Consider the following 18,375-nt stretch of genomic DNA (forward strand, 5'->3'; position numbering starts at 1 on the left):
TGAGAAGCTGCCCAACTTACTTTCTCTCTCTCTTGCGCTGACGTAGGGGGGTGTGAGCAGGGGGGGCTGTTCGCACACCTAGACGATAGGGACGTTGCTACCTTGTGTGTGCAGCTGCTTCCTGAACGACATGCTGCACGGTGCTTCGCATACTTAAAAGCTCAAAGGGCACGTATTGATTTTTTTTATCTGTCTCACTCTCTCTCTCTCTCTGCTCCTGACAGAGGGGGTGTGAGCTGCCGCCTTCAACAGCTTTGTGCCGCGGTGCTTCGCATACTTAAAAGCAAACAGCCCTATTGATTTGTTTGCTTTCCTCTGTCTTTCTGACAGACTCTGCTCCTGACGGGCATTCCTTTGAAGAGGAAAATATGTTTGCATTCTTTTCATTGTGAGACGGAACTGTCATCTCTGTCTTGTCATGCAGCACAGTTTAAACTTTTGAAAAAGAGACAAATGTTTGTTTGCAGTGTTTGAATAACGTTCCTGTCTCTCTACAACCTCCTGTGTTTCTGCGCAAATCTGTGACCCAAGCATGACAATATAAAAATAACCATATAAACATATGGTTTCTACTTCGCGGATTTTCTTATTTCGCGGGTGGCTCTGGAACGCAACCCCCGCGATGGAGGAGGGATTACTGTATACATATATATATATATATATATATATATATATATATATATATATACATACATACATACATACAGTGGGGCAAAAAAGTATATAGTCAGACACCAATTGTGCAAGTTCTCCCACTTAAAAAGATGAGAGAGGCCTGTAATTTTCATCATAGGTATACCTCAACTATGAGAGACAAAATGAGAAAAAAAAATCCAGAAAATCACATTGTCTGATTTTTGAAGAATTTATTCGCAAATTATGGTGGAAAAAAAGTATTTGATCAATAACAAAAGTTCATCTCAATACTTTGTTATATACCCTTTGTTGGCAATGACAGAGGTCAAACGTTTTCTGTAAGTCTTCACAAGGTTTTCACACACTGTTGCTGGTATTTTGGCCCATTCCTCCATGCAGATCTCCTATAGAGCAGTGATGTTTTGGGGCTCTTGCTGGGCAACACGGACTTTCAACTCCCTCCAAAGATTTTGTATGGGGTTGAGATCTGGACACTGGCTAGGCCATTCCAGGACCTTGAAATGCTTCTTACGAAGCCACTCCTTCGTTACCCGGGCAGTGTGTTTGGGATCATTGTCATGCTGAAAGACCCAGCCACGTTTTATCTTCAATGCCCTTGCTGATGGAAGGAGGTTTTCACTCAAAATCTGACGATACATGGCCCCATTCATTCTTTCCTTTACACGGATCAGTCGTCCTGGTCCCTTTGCAGAAAAACAGCCCCAAAGCATGATGTTTCCACCCCCATGCTTTACAGTAGGTATGGTGTTTTTTGGATGCAACTCAGCATTCGTTCTCCTCCAAACACGACGAGTAGAGTTTTTACCAAAACGTTCTATTTTGGTTTCATCTGACCATATGACATTCTCCCAGTCCTCTTCTGGATCATCCAAATGCTCTCTAGCAAACTTCAGACGGGCCTGCACATGTACTGGCTTAAGCAGGGGGACATGTCTGGCACTGCAGGATTTGAGTCCCTGGCGGCATAGTGTGTTACTGATGGTAGCCTTTGTTACTTTGGTCCCAGCTCTCTGCAGGTCATTCAAGGTCCCCCCGTGCGGTTCTGAGATTTTTGCTCACCGTTCTTGTGATCATTTTGACCCCACGGAGTGAGATCTTGCGTGGAGCCCCAGATCAAGAGAGATTATCAGTGGTCTTGTATGTCTTCCATTTTTTAATAATTGCTCCCACAGTTGATTTCTTCACACCAATCTGCTTACCTATTGCAGATTCAGTCTTCCCAGCTTGGTGCAGGTCTACAATTTTGTTTCTGGTGTCCTTTGACAGCTCTTTGGTCTTGGGCATAGTGGAGTTTGGAGTGTGACTGTTTGAGGTTGTGGACAGGTGTCTTTTATATTGATAACGAGTTCAAACAGGTGCCATTAATACAGGTAACGAGTGGAGGACAGAGGAGCCTCTTACAGAAGAAGTGTGTCAATCAACATACCTTTGTGAGACAGATGATGTGATGATGTCTACATCTGTGGTTCCCAGTGTGAAACATAAGGGGAGTTACAACAGTGTGAGTTACTTTGCTGCTAACACTGTTGCTGGTTTATTTGGAACTGAGGTGACAATTAGTTGTCATGGCTGCCACGGCATTCTGCAGTGATAGGTCATCATTTGTTTTCCAGCAAGACATTAATAATAAAAATAATTCTTTACATTTATATAGTTCTTTTCTCACTACTCAAAGCTTTCAGTGAGTGGGGAGTCACTTCAATAACCAGTAATGTGTAGCATCCACCTGGATGGTGTGATAGCCCTTAAAATGTGGAATGCTCTTCCTCTCAGCCTTTGCGAGGAAAAATCTATTACTCACTTCAAAATCCTGTTAAAACATATCTCTTCAATGAGTATTATTCATTTTCTTGTATGTAATTTCTATTGTCTTGTTAATGTGTTTATTGAATTGTAAAGTGTCCTTGAGTGTATGAAAGGCAATACATAAATAAAACTTATTGTTATTGTTTTTGCACCAGTATGCTCATGACACATTAGGTGTTAGGTGGTGAAAGAGATAGGTGTCAGAATGACTAGGCTATTGTGGGCAATTTAGCCTGGACATCAGGATATACCCTACTTTTTACGAAGGATGCCCTGGGATCTTTTACGGACACAGAGAGTCAGGAACTCGGTTTTACATCTCATCTGATGGACAACGTCAGTTTTACAAAACAGTGTCCTCATCACTCCACTGTAGCATCAGGATACACATTCAGACCACAACACCTCTTTCAACATCAGCCCAAGCTTTACCTATTTGGTCTCCCATTGAAGTACTGTTTGGACCCAAACATACTTAGCTTTAGGTGAATTACCTGTACTGAAATGGATGTGGTATGGCTGAATACACCAAAAACATACGTCTAGACTTTTTAAAAGGTATTTGACAAAGATGGAGAGTGGTGGAATTCGGCAGCAGATGACTTGACCTCCACCTGTCATCAAACTACATATATTGTTTTAGAATGGAATGAACTGCAGAAGAAAGAGTATCCTAGGATATTCTTTCATAGAGATGGTTGAGGGAATGTCAAGATTTTAGACAACTATCATCAAAGTAAAGGATGGCTACTTTGAAGAATTTAAAATATAAGACAGTTTTGATTTGTTTAGTACTTTTTGAACAGTGAATAATTCCACCATTCTGCCTCACTGACTGGGGAAAAAACTCAAGACTTTGCAACTTTATGCCTCCACAATCTCCTGTATCACGGACTACCAGACCAACACACAGCAATTTGTGAAGCTCATGGGGTGTATGTCAGAAATGTTACTGTGTGACACTGGAGCAGTATAGGGAACTGTCCTGTCTCTCTTATTGTTTACCCTCTACACAACAGACTTCCAGTACAATATCAGCACTTGCCACCTACAGAAATTTTCAGATGACTCCTCCCTCATAGGCTGCATTAAAAACAGAGAGCTGGAGTACATGGGGCTTGTGGATGACATAATCTTGTGGTGCAGGAACAGCCACCTGGAACTCATTATCAGGAAAACAAAAGAGTTTGTGGTGGTGTGCCAAAGACCCTCAGAGACCAGTCACCATTCAGGGGAGGATATGGAAGTGATGCAGAGTTACAAGTACCTGGGGGCTCACATAAACAACAAACTGGACTAGTCTGAAAACACAGTGGTGCTGTGCAAGAAGGCCCAAATCAGACTGTACTTCCTAAGGAAAATCACATATTTTGATGCATGGGGCAAGCTGCTGGAAATGTTCAATTCATGTATCAGTCTGTAGCAACCAGTGAATAGTTTTACGTAGTGGTTTCCTCAGAAAGCAACATGAGCTCAACAACACTTAAATCTGTATAAAACTTCCAAAATATTATTTAACTTTTAGCTTGCTCTAGGGCCTGCAACCCTGATGTTGAACTTATCAGGATTTGAAAATGTATGGACAGAAGGATTACTTTTCTCTGCAAGTATGACATTCCTGAATTATACTCAGAGGCAGAATTATTGTAGGATAGGCAGATTAAGTACAATAACTGGTGATGGAGTTGGGAAAATCAAGCCAAACATCTTTATATAATCTTTCTAAGAAACAAAGAACAACTAAACAAATAAGCTAATGAAAACACAGGTAAACAATCAGAGCACACAAAAGTGTTTATCAGAAAACACAAACTGACATGTCAGTTCATTGTTGCTAAATAACAGAGCATGATGAATAGCCTGAGAATTACATTTCTCTGTTTTTTCTACCTACATTGTATGCTGATGAATTTATGATTGATAACATCTGAACATGTGTTGAGCACACTGCTAAGAACTTTCCCTGTGCAGCCAAGAACCATATTGTAGGTTCCCAAATTAAATCTGTGCTTCTTAAGAATCAGAAATTGCACATAGACAAGACACTTTGACAAGACACAATCCTTACCATTCAATGTAAGGCCATTGTCTTGCACACCATCACTGGTGTTCTTCCACACAACATTTTTCACATCCTCCAGTGCCTGTGGAGCCAGTGGGTTGCCAAAGCAAGCTTTCTGAGCAGGCAGCAAGAAAAATAAAATCATAATTCAAGTGGTGTTAAAAATTCATGTCTAGTGATAAAGTAAACAGAAAAAGTATAATTATGTCATACATTTACAATTATAAATGACAGATGATTCTTTTTTTTTTTTAATTCCAGAATAGCACTATACACTATAGAAATTCAAAAAGTAAAAAAAATATATATAAAGTTGGCAAAATTCTCACCATGTGCCCTTGCTTCCAAATTAGTTTCCTAGCCTTTTTATTTATTTTGCATTATCCTTACACTTTCCAGGCTTTGTTGAAACTATGGGTTGTAGTGATTGAAGCCTATGTTTGATATTGTCCTTAAATATACAGTAAATTGTGGGCACAATTGTGGACTCTACATATTTCGAAAGCATGTATTATCCTTTGTTTAAACACAACATGAATGTTTTTGCAACAATTAAAATAACATAAACACATCCAACACATAAGAACAATAATAGGAATATTGGTGGTTACCTGAAAAAAGTTTAGCTCATCATCACTAAGTATTCCATCGTTGTCCTGGTCTGAGATAGTGAAGATTCTACTTAGAGCCCGCACACACTGTTGTCTCAACTACAGCTCAAAAGACAATGGATGGTCATGAGAAAACAGTTCAGACTAGAAAGCTGTAAGCACCTTTGATCAAAGGTCAAGCAGCACTGGGAAATCTGAGTAATTATTAAAATGCAGCTTGAAAGATATGTACCGGTACATCTGTGTAATATTACATTCATTCATTTACCAAAGTTGCCATTTTATTATACATTAGCACAAAATGGAATATGGAAGAAAAATACTATAGCAGGACTCCACTGCTTTTCAGGGAAAATCAATTTATAATGGGCTCATTCAGATTAAGTTGCTGAAATGAGTTTCCTCCGTAGGGTGTCTGGGCTTTCCCTTAAAGATAGGGTGAGAAGCTCAGTCATCAGGGAGGGACTCAAGAGTAGAGCCGCTGCTCCTCTGCATCAAGAGGAGTCAGATGAGGTGGCTCGGGCATCTGATCAGGATGCCTCCTGGACGCCTCCCTGGTGAGGTGTTCGGGGCATGTCTAACCGGGAGGAGGCCCCGGGGAAGACCCAGGACACGCTGGAGGGACTATGTCTCTCGGCTGGCCTGGGAACGCCTTGGGATTCTCCCAGAAGAGCTAGAAGAAGTGGCCGGGGAGAGGAAGTCTGGGCATCTCTGCTCAAGCTGCTGTCCCCGTGACCCAATCTCGGATAAGCGGAAGAGGATGGATGGATGGATGGATGGATCATTCAGATTAAGTGCAAAATGCCCAACAAAAAACAATTTACAAATTCCTAATTTTTTTTTAAATGTATAGCCTATGGTTATATGAAATATGGTTAATTTAAACATATTCTAGTATGCTCTAAGTAGCAGTGTTATGAAAATACAAAACTTAGAAATACACTTTGTCTATTCCGAAATTTTGGAAATGTAACCACAGTTGCTATGCATCTGCACTATTAGAACTTTATTCATGCATAAAACACTATCAAGACATCAAGACGCACAAGGAAAATGGTGATGCAAGTAACAATGTAACAAAAAAAACATCACACATCAGTCTCACAGCGTTCCCTTTCAAAAATGGATTACAAAGCAGTGTGAATTAAGCCCAGTCCTTCCTTAGAAATACCAATTAGTGGCCTCTGCTTTAAAATGAAACACATCAATTTTCAAATGTATTAAAGCAAGAATTCAGAAAATTTTAAAGCAGGTGCAGTGACAGTAACATATGCCACATTGAGAACATACAGTATTTTATTTATATGCTAAAAGAAAACAAATGTGACACATAAAAAATAACAATGTGCTCTCAGTGCATTGTTGTATTGTAACAGAATATGAAGAGTGCAGAGATATACACTCACCGGCCACTTCATTAGGTACACCTTGCTAGTACAGGGTTGGACTCCCTTTTGACTTCAGAACTGCCATAATTCTTTGTGGCATAGATTCAACAATGTACTAGAAGCATTCCTCAATATTGACATTAAAGCCTCACGCAGTTGCAGGAAATTTGTCAGCTATATATTCATGATGCAAATCTCCTGTTCCACCGTATCTCAGATGTGCTACTGGACTAAAATCAGTTGACTGTGGAGCCATTTGAGTATAGTGAACTCATTGTCATGTTCAAGAAACCAGTTTGAGATGATTTGAGGTTTGTCACATGGCACGTTATTCTGCTGGAAGTAGTGTTCCAAAGATGGGTACACTGCGGTCAAAAATGGATGGACACAGTCAGCAGCAATACTCAGGTAGGCTGTTAACTGCGTTAACAAGCAGTTCACAGGTGTACCTAATGAAATGGCTGGTGAGTGTAGATTTACCATGATTATTATCAATTGCTGATTATTCTCTACCATGGCATCTGCCAATCTAGCTTATTTCAATTTAAAAGAATTTTAATACCACAAGATGATCACATCAATGTAACAAGACATACTTGCCTTGTTCTTACGAAAGTAATATTTTAATGATGAATTAATTTTAGTATGATTTATTAAAAACTTCTGCAACTGGAAAAGACAAACTTTAAAAATCAAAATGATTTTACTTAACAATAAAGATCCAAACTAGTGAACCTTTCAAAACACTATCTGCATTAAAAATTCACAATTTTTAAAAAAGTCAGTACATCTTAGCTTTGTCCATGCCAGCTAAGGTACATCTTAGAGTGAAGTACTCTGAATACAGAGTTCACAACCACAAAGCACAAATAAAATCTCCAAATGTCAGAGTTTGCATTTTAAGCCATTATCAAGTAGTAACATTGGCAAAGCCTACAGTATACTAGTTTTGGGCAACATAACTTTACTGGAAAAGTACTGAAAACCTTAAAATTAAAAACAGTATGGTACCAGAATTTTGAGATTTTCAGTACTGGAAGTAAACATCAGCTTTACCCTGAAACCTCTTCCCCTGATACTACTGCTTGCTTAGACATTCTGAAGGCTTCGCGAAAGAGTATTCATTGACATGACTGTGACTTCATGGGGGACTACTTCATTGCTTTGACACGATTAAAAATTTCCCTTATAGGTTCAATGCAAACCAGATTACACAGGGGTCCCCCTCCCTCCTAGTTGATTCAATGCGATCAAGATCTCGCCATTACCCTATTGTCAAGAATTCAAGGGTGTACATCCCCAGATGTGACTTCATGGGGGACACCCCACCACTGCAATACTGCTTTGATGCACACTTTATGCTATCAAGAGGGAAGTTTTGAGCAATTGTGCGGTGTATCAAGGAGGCTGGAGTAAGGCAGGGAAGTTTTGTAATTATCCATTATTTGCTTTGCAACCATTCTAATACTGGTACTGAAGTCCAGCAGCTGGTATCAATACTGAAGTCAACGTTTTAATACCAATCCAACACTACACTATACATACTACATTTTAAATTAATGTTGCCAGAACAGCAACAATTAATGCATCACAAAAGGAGGAACATTTTGTCTGGTCTCATGAGATTCCCTTTCTGCAAACCCCTTTTAATTTAACTGTATGATGTTGGAAACATATAGCATTTGAAAGTTGTCTTGCAAGGTACTGTTTGTATTACTTTTCATTGATAAAGGCACTGGTTAAAAGTGAACTTTTTGGCTTCCTCTTTTCCACTATCAAATGTCAATATATTTTTAAGTTAAACCCTCTAAGTATAACTGTGCTTATGTTTTAAGCAAAAACAATATATTATTGTTCACTTAACCAGATGAACTCTTTTTAATGTTAATGTTGTGTAGCTAAGTGCTTTAAGTTCTTTTTGCATTATTATATTTTAAATCTGTGTAAACACCCTGAACATTCAGTAATCAGTACACATAGAATAAATTATGTGTAAACACCCTGGACACTCAGTAATCAGTACACATAGAATAAATTAAACTAAAGTGAGAAACTAGCACAGACCACATCACAGAAACAATATGCTCTAATAGCCGAACAAGGCTAAGCACAATATCATGCAGGTCTATAATTCTGACTTAAATAACCATACCTGTTTATTTTCAGGATCATATAGTGGTGCAGTAGGGTGAAGTACAGCTTTCTGAGCATAATAAAAGAGCTCTGAGATGTTTTTCAGATTCTTTGCTGAACACTGAAGTAAACAAAAATTATGGCTAAATAAGATCTTTGAGCAGTTACCATACAGTTGTTAACAAAGAAAAGTCCACAAAACATTAATGTGAAAAACATGAGTCAAAATTAAGTTCTACAGTATTTACAAAGTACATTAGACTGCAGTTTGCATCAGGAGATTTATTTTTGCAAAAACAACTAATTAACCAAACCAGATATCAACAGAAGAATATTCTCTGCTTTGAGAAAGCAGTTGAAAAGACTAAACAAATGTCAACCCATAAACAAGAGAACAAAAAATCTAGACATAATCAGGGAGTTGTAGACTTTTAAAGGCAACAATAATCTCAAATATATTTTAATAAATTCAATTTAAGTAAATGGATAATTAACATTTCTGCTACATCTCAGCCAATGGGTTAAATGAGCTACTGTTTATCACCCATGTCCAATATCTCACACACACCAATCTATACTTACTTCAACACAGGTTTCAATCTCAGAAAACTGGTTCATAATAGGCAAAATAGACTCCATTGAACTGCCAGGCTGCAAGTCAGACTTATTTCCAACAAGAATGACGGGAATTCTAGAAAGAGAAAAAAAACTCTTAGAGGGGTTTAAATTTTATTTAATTTTTATTATTGTGTCTAAAGAAACATAACTGTGAAATTCATTTTGAAAACAGAAAATGTGAGTAGAGAATTGAGTTCTAAAATAGTCAATACTCTTTAATTAAGTGTAAATAATCTACTTATGATACTGAGATGCAGTACAGCTTTCAACAAATAAAAAAATGAGTTTACAACCTATAACCCCAAATGTAGGAACTGTTTCAAGCCTCTATCAAATTGTTATTTTAATATCTTCTGTCTTCCACTGTGATCTGTAAAAGTATTAATTAGAAATTGCATTGAATGACTGAATATCATATAGGGCTGGTGTAAAAATTGTGCAGCTTGGGGTTATGTGATCTTCTCCTTTAATATTTCAAAAAAGGGAGAGCTCAGGATCACTTCTAATATTAAAAAATGAATTAAAAAAGGAAAATGGCATTCAGAAAAATTCAAGTTCCCATGAAGTAATTTTGTTTAAAATCAATGAGGGTGTAATATTCACAACTGTTACAAGAGTTCTAAATTTGATGGTGACTAGTTTATCCTTTCACCATTTATAAATGCTAAAGATATACATACACCAGAAATTGACAGGTTATGCTCAGGATACTATAAATGGTTAAGGTTACGCTCAGGTATACATAACAGATTTTTCTTTAAAAAAAAAAAAAAAAATTCACAGATTAGATACTGACTTCATTACTGAACTTTCTCATGCACTATGGTAGAACAGTGCAACAAAGAAAATTGCTTTTACTTAATTTTTGAAAAACAGACACATCTATGAGATTCCCTGTTTTGACTGAAATACAGACTTAATTTTAAGTTGGAAACATCTTTTGGTATAGAATGTGGCAAAAATGTTGATTTTTGGGTCACATGCAAAACCATGTGCAAGTTTTAATAACACATGAACGCATAAGAACAATATAATTTAATATCAAGGGCTAAAAATTAGAAATATATAAGCATGAAATGTAGAATAAAACAGCTCTTAGAACAAATAATTGACATTTACAAATCACAAAACATCACAGAGTTCACACCTAATCCACCTCAGACTTCATGTTACTGTAAGCTGAAGAGGCTGTCACAAAGTTAAGAGTTACACTCTGAATATTGACTATCAGGTGGAAAAAAATTTAGGCACAAGGCCAGAGTAGTTTAGCACATGTCTGGTCACGAGATAAAAAGGAATATAACAACAGTTGTACAGATGCTTCTTTTGTCTATAATTAAGTATTAACCCCAGACTGTATCAATTTACGAACAAAAAACACAATTTAAAAACATGTGAGATGAATATAATACGAGATAACATAGCAAAGCTTTTTGTGCTTACTTGTTTCCTTTTTCAGCTCCTCCATTAATAAGAGGAATCCATTTTGTTCTAATCTACAGGAAATATTAAGAAATATTAGAAACATATTACTATGGAGAATAAATAATATTCTCTATCAGAAAGAAACTAACTTCTAAATAATATTAATAGTATGAGCTGACAAAATTACTAATAGATTTTTAGAACTTTGTTTTTGAGATTAATAAGCAAAATATACATGCCACAAGCTCAATGTTAACCAGTATAGGCAGAAGAGTAGGTATCTAAAAATAGCAAAAATGCACCTTGCTTTTAAAAAAACTGAAATAGTCTACCACATAATATGGAGTTATATACAGGTTCGTAAACAGCATATACATCACAGCACATTTATTTCATTTTATAACTACCTAACTTCATCACATAAAGTTTCTCTTTAGTAACTGCTGTAAGATGTATTCACAACAGATTTAAAATGGTGTGGCGCTTACCAAATGTCAGGATTAAATATTCCCTGACAGATGACTTGACTTTTTAAGGTCTAGGTGTAATTACACCCATAAGTTGTGAGTTAACTGATAATGCATCAACTAAATGCTGTGCATTTATTAATGTAAATGATTGCATACTACAGGTAAAGTCCAGGATTTGTAAAAAATAAATTTCAGTTGCTTAAAAACTGGCAATGCATCTCTTGAAAGAAATGAATGCAAACCAGTGGTGGTGCTACTCGCACCAGTTTACGTTATCCAAAATTAAGTTCAACTCCTATACGGTGCTTTAAAGGGGGTTGGGAGTGAGGGGGGGAAAAAAAGCAGACCCATATATCAACTATCAAGATTATGACATTACAATAGTAATTAAAATATTCTTTTAAACGGGAACTAGTTTAACCTACTTCATGACAGAACCATGTGTGACTGTAACTGACAAGAAGTCAACAAAAAAAAAAAAAAACAAAACTATATTATATACAAGATAATGTGATCAGTGAAATTAAGAAGCGCCACTGACACATGCAATGAAATATGCTATTTAAATGTTAATTAAACACTAGACTTTACTATTGTGACTTACGGTACAGCATTAAGAGAAAGAATAAGCCTTAGCAAAGGAAATGGACTTTTAACACATGAAACATTTTATGGCTGGACAAAACAGTGGGGAAAAGTTTGGGTGTGATGTGGAGCTATGCAATTAGGAGAACAATTGGGTAGTGGTGGGTCCAAATTCATAAGGCCCTTACTGTACCTCATGCAGGTGGTTTCACTGTGTGTTAGGATTGTCTCAAGGTAATTTCAAAATCCAGGAAAGAAAAACCTTAATGTTCTTTTTGTTTATTTTCCTAACATTGCTATTATTATTATAATTATAATAGACATAATGGGGGGCGGCACGGTGGCGCAGTGGGTAGCGCTGCTGCCTCGCAGTTGGGTGATCTGGGGACCTGGGTTCACTTCCCGGGTCCTCCCTGCGTGGAGTTTGCATGTTCTCCCCGTGTCTGCGTGGGTTTCCTCCGGGCACTCCGGTTTCCTCCCACAGTCCAAAGACATGCAGGTTAGGTGGATTGGTGATTCTAAATTGGCCCTAGTGTGTGCTTGGTGTGTGGGTGTGTTTGTGTGTGTCCTGTGGTGGGTTGGCACCCTGCCCAGGATTGTTTCCTGCCTTGTGCCCTGTGTTGGCTGGGATTGGCTCCAGCAGACCCCCGTGACCCTGTGTTTGGATTCAGAGGGTTGGAAAATGGATGGATGGATGGATGGATGGATGGATAGACATAATGGGTGCAGCACTTTAAGTAGCACCTACTGACACTGAAGTCCGGCTGAGAAACATTAACCCTTATAAAAGGAATAATAATAGCAATTAATTAGCAGGAACCTCCTATATGAAATGAACCAATATGCTTATTTGTTATTGAATTTCTGTGCAAACAATGTACTGCCCATAACAATTACTAGGTTTGAAGTAAAAGCTGATCTTAACTCTAACCTGGTACACTATAAAGCAGTTTTCAGCATGTTGTCTAATCTAAGGCTATGTGTTCTGGACTCTCAGATAATAATTGGTGCTGACCTATCCAACAATCTCTATTTAAAAAATAAAGAAATTTTTAGCAGCAGGCCATTCAGCCCATCAAAACCAACCTTTCCTGATCACCTAATGTTTCCAAAAAACTGTTAAGACTTGAAGGTCCCCAAGATGCTATTTTCTACTATTTCTTGGTAACTTTTATGTTTTGTATCTATAAAGCCCTGTGTTAAAGTGTTTAACCCAAAAATAGCTCAAAACACACCCTTTAATAACAGTACTGACTGCATGTTTTTTTGAAGAGCTGGCTTTACACTATCACCTGGCATCTACCATACTTGTTCACTTATTAAATACTTCTATCATGTCAACTCTTAAACAATGTGGTATTCATTAATTTGCTCCAGATACTTGCAAGCTTAACATATAAATAATCACCCCCAGTGGCTGACAACATTGATATGTTGATCAATTTGGCCAGTACTGGAATTAGCCTAGTAGCTCTCCTTTTCTTCCATAAAAAAGCTTTTGCCAGGGTACTATAAAGAGACTTTAATCATTATATAAATTTGGAGAAACAATGTACATTGCATCCTGGCCACCGAGTACAGATTCAACTATTTGCAATTGCAAAGGTAGTTTTAAGGATTTATTGGATTGTAACAATTTGACGTATGAGTTTTCTTGAAATCTATAAGAATTACAATTATGTTATTCACAGACTCAAGTGGGATACAGCACAAGATTATGAGGTTCCAGGGTACCACTATGGTATGTCATACTGGCAACTGAACCCATTGAGTTGCTAGTCAGTGTATGACTCTGTGCTCTTCAAAAGTTCACAGTGTTGGGTATGAACGAGTAGCCAAAATCAGGTTCCTCTACAGAATAAGGTGGACAATTCTGGAGAACCACAGAGCTAAGCTGATGTGGAATAATAAGTCCCTTAGACTAACACGGGGCATCAGGAAACCGCTCGTTACATTGAGATACTGTGGCATTGTGTTATACAGGATGAAGTTGTGTTTGCTGTAAGCTGTTGCCTATGCATTCTTGTGCATACTTATTGTGAATTAAAAATAATGTGGGCTTCATATATATTGTAATCATATACAGTCATGTCATGTCTATAAATATTTGGACAGAGACAACTTTTTTCTAATTTTGGTTCTGTACATTACCACAATGAATTTTAAATGAAACAACTCAGATGCAGTTGAAGTGCAGACTTTCAGCTTTAATTCAGTGGGGTGAACAAAACGATTGCATAAAAATGTGAGGCAACTAAAGCATTTTTTAACACAATCCCTTCATTTCAGGGGCTCAAAAGTAATTGGACAAATGAAATAACTGGAAATAAAATGTTCATTTCTAATACTTGGTTGAAAACCCTTTGCTGGCAATGACAGCCTGAAGTCTTGAACACATGGACATCACCAGATGCTGGGTTTCCTCCTTTTTAATGCTCTGCCAGGCCTTTACTGCAGCGGCTTTCAGTTGCTGTTTGTTTGTGGGACTTTCTGTCTGAAGTTTAGTCTTCAACAAGTGAAATGCACGCTCAATTGGGTTAAGATCAGGTGATTGACTTAGCCATTCAAGAATTTTCCACTTCTTTGCTTTAATAAACTCCTGGGTTGCTTTGGCTGTATGTTTTGGGTCATTGTCCATCTGTATCATGAAACAACACGCAATCAATTTGACTGCATTTGCCATCATTCTGGTAGAGGTTGATCTTGGTTTCATCTGTCCAAAGAATGTTTTTCCAGAACTGTGCTGGCTTTTTCAGATGTTCTTTAGCAAAGTCCAATCTAGCCTTTCTATTCTCGAGGCTTATGAGTGGCTTGCACCTTGCAGTGCACCCTCTGTATTTACTTTCATGCAGTCTTCTCTTTATGGTAGACTTGGATATCGATACGCCTACCCCCTGGACAGTGTTGTTCACTTGGTTGGCTGTTGTGAAGGGGTTTCTCTTCACCATGGAAATGATTCTGCGATCATCCACCACTGTTGTCTTCCGTGGACGTCCAGGGGCCTCATGCATAATGCCGTGCGTAGAATTCACACTAAAACATGCCATACGGACAAAAGCGGAAATATTCATACGCACAAAAAAAATCCAGATGCATAAATCTGTGCGTTCACCAATTTCCACGTTCTTCCATTACATAAATCTTGGTCAGCATGAAAAGTAACGCACGTGCATATGCCTGCTGCCACAATCATCATCGTATGTAAATTATGAGTTAATTGTACTAATAAGTACAAACAGTTCTACAAGGAGCACTTGATGGACTGATTTGAGTGCATTTATAGTTCATGAGATGAAACTGTTTATGAGCCGCGAGGTCAGTACAGGAAAGGCTCTGAAGCGTTTGCTGTATGAAAGCAGTTCAATAGACAGCATGGCTGAGGCAGCATGTGCTAGATGCTGTATACCGATAATTCTCTTTCCGATCAGCTGCTGTAGAGCTGTGATTCCACACTCAGATACAGTGATATAAATACTCGAGTGGTGCAGTGAGAGTAATATGGAAAAAGATGATCCACTGTGGCAACCCCTAATGGGAGCAGCCAAAACAAGAAGAAGAAGAAGGTGCAGTGAGAGTAACAATGCTAAAGCAGCTATGGTATTTGGAATAGTTTCGCTATTATATTGTTACAGGTTAATTACAATCAGATGCCTTAAACTAATAAACAATATGCGGTTAATTTCAGTGTATATGATAAAGCTGTGTCAGGGATGTGGATCTAAAAAAGAAAGGGAAACCACACTGGAACAAAAGCACTACTTTGACGCTGGGTGCCGCCAGTTTGCAAAACCAAGTGGAGAACTTGCATACGCCAAGCATTTAGCTGGCGTGAAAATGTATGTGGCTTTACGCTAAGTTTAAGTTTTATACATTGCGATTTGAGCATGGAAACGTTCTTGCGCAACATTTTTGTGCATACGCACCATTTATACATAAGGCCCCAGGTCTTTTTGCGTTGCTGAGTTCACCAGTGCTTGCTTGCTTTCTCAGGATGTACCAAACTGTAGATTTTGCCACTCGTAATATTGTTGCAATTTCTCAGATGGGTTTCTTCTGTTTTCGCAGCTTAAGGATGGCTTCTTTCACCTGTATGGAGAGCTCCTTTGACCGCATGTTGTCTGTTCACAGCAAAATCTTCCACATACAAGCACCACACCTTAAATCAACTCCAAGCCTTTAATCTGCTTAATTGATAATGACAAAATGACGGACTTGCCCACACCTGCCCATGAAATAGCCTTTGAGTCAATTGTCCAATTACTTTTGAGCCCCTGAAATGAAGGGATTGTGTTAAAAAAATGCTTTAGTTGCCTCACATTTTTATGCAATCGTTTTGTTCACCCCACTGAATTAAAGCTGAAAGTCTGCACTTCAACAGTTGAGTTGTTTCATTTAAAATTCATTGTGGTAATATTTTTATTTTACCAATTTAATAATATTAATGCAATTCAAACTCTGATACTTTTCTGTATGGTTTCAGATAACATTGTTTTTAAATAATCTTGAACACTAACGTTGAGATCATTAATTAGCATTGCCTAATTTTATTTTTATATTTTTTCTTTTGTTTTTTTTTACTTTCTTCATCCTGTAAAGCACTTCAGCACATCATTTGCATGAAAACATGCTATATAAATAAATGTTGTTGTTGTGGACTGAGTGTAAGTAGGCCAAAACATCATTGAAATTACACCTTAATGTCTTAATATAGAGATTTTGAAATAAAATAATACGAGAACATTGCATATCCTGTTTCAGTGTACAAGTGATTTGACTCAGTTTACAGCACTACATTCCTTGATTTTGAATCTTGAAATAGCAGTCAAAGTATGTAGAGTGTTTTACACAATTTTAGACTCACGCAAGGCTTGTGCTTTAGTGCACCCCCTCTCAGCTACCTTTTCAATGGTTGCCTCCTGTGTTACATCATACACCAAGCACACCACATTGGCCTGAAAGGAAATAAAGTAAAGGGTAAGTGTTCCATGCACAATACCTTTAATAAGGCACATCCACCTTAACAAAAAACAGCATTAATAAAGAGAAGAGGAAAACTGGAGCCTTTACTAGAATATATACATACAGTATGCTAAGACACAATTATTTCCAAATTAAAAAGCAAAATATCTCCCATATTAAAAGATAATACAAGACCTTGAAATTTAAGAAGATACTGAAAAAAACAAAAAGTCTTTACAGCATCACAGCTTAAAAATGACTAACAACAGAACTTCAAGCTTTTGCAATAAACCCACACCCACTCACCTGACAACAGTTTAAAATCAGCAATCAATTGAACACTGACATTTTTGGCATGTGGATGGAAATTTTAGTACCAAAAGAAACGAGAAACACACACAGACAGAAACAGGAGGTACCATCTCCACCAAGACAGTGGCCTGGTTGAGATCAAATTCTTGTCCATTAGAAGTGAAAATCACAGTGTCTTCTACCACTAGGCTACCTCATCATACTCAAAATGCTATCCAAATACAGAAAATGTGATTCTTCATTGTTTTTGCACACATTTTAAAAACTGTTTAAACCTGAAGAACATACAATGTAAATCAATGTAAAAAATGGTGATTCGTATTTATTTGCTTTTTGAAAAATTAAATAATCCAGAAGTAAACACCAAACAGCACCTCAACAACTGATAAATTTTAATTATGAAAGACAGTAATGGGCCTGATGTTTAGAATAAGCTGCATGTATCTTTGTAAATAAAATGTGCTTCAGTACAGTTATATGAGCAGCTTGCACATGTTTAAGCTTTTAGGATACAAGTACTTAATGAATATAATAAAGCTGTTTTTGTCCTTTCAAGGTAGCTGATTAAGATACACAGACTTAGCTTCAAGATGTGCGCAGCTGTGCAAGCTACTGCTTCAGAGGATCAGCTATAACACTGTTGCATTCTTAATAAAACAACCACCTTCAATGGTTCCATGTAAACATAAACATTTCTCCATCTTCAACTACTGATTAACACTATGGCTATAAAATGTAGCAATCAAATATTGATGCACTAAAAACTTACATTAAAAATATAAATTGAAAAACAGTATATATTTAAAACCCAAGTTTTGCATGTTTAGCAATGCATGCAGAGACAGGCAACATGGATTATAAACGTTAAAGCAATATATACATTTTATACAGTGATAAAATTTGTGAATTAGCTAAAATACGCAATCTCTCCATTATTCTACCATGCTGATAGACTACTAAGATTTTTACATTTTTATTTGCCTTTTCAGTAATATACAAATAATCTAAGTCTGCAATACATCAATTTAAAGCAAAACACAGCTCACTTTACATAGGAGAGTACAGAATTTCATCCGAAGACAACCAAGCATACATCTGGTTTCCAGCATGCAGATAACTACCGAATACAGCTCCAAGTTTTAAGGCAATCCTTCCATGAGTAATTACAATCTCTATGTACAGGCTTCACAAGATATTCACAGCAAATACATCTATATTTCAGAAACTACTTCCCATCACATATACTTCTAACACTACAAAGCACCTGTGTGCTTTCTGCATGTGATAAAGAAGTATAATCAGTTAATTTTTAAAGTCGCAAAAGGACAAGTGCTACTGGAACACATTCA

General features: G+C 37.3%; 1 protein-coding gene across 2 annotated transcripts in view; it reads right to left on the reverse strand.

Moving 5' to 3' along the window:
• The window catches only part of rhot2 (ras homolog family member T2), a 69,817-nt gene that overhangs the window by 43,322 nt on the left and 8,120 nt on the right, over window positions 1–18,375 (reverse strand). For both annotated transcript variants that reach the window (XM_051934026.1, XM_051934027.1), the window contains exons 5-10: window positions 16,654–16,707; window positions 10,719–10,771; window positions 9,240–9,348; window positions 8,677–8,778; window positions 5,137–5,235; window positions 4,532–4,640 (exon numbers count right to left, since the gene is read on the reverse strand). In XM_051934026.1, the coding sequence (XP_051789986.1) occupies window positions 4,532–4,640; window positions 5,137–5,235; window positions 8,677–8,778; window positions 9,240–9,348; window positions 10,719–10,771; window positions 16,654–16,707 (526 nt within the window). The remainder of the gene's footprint in view (window positions 1–4,531; window positions 4,641–5,136; window positions 5,236–8,676; window positions 8,779–9,239; window positions 9,349–10,718; window positions 10,772–16,653; window positions 16,708–18,375) is intronic.

This window comes from Erpetoichthys calabaricus, chromosome 11, assembly GCF_900747795.2.
Source record: "Erpetoichthys calabaricus chromosome 11, fErpCal1.3, whole genome shotgun sequence".
Lineage (NCBI taxonomy): Eukaryota > Metazoa > Chordata > Cladistia > Polypteriformes > Polypteridae > Erpetoichthys > Erpetoichthys calabaricus.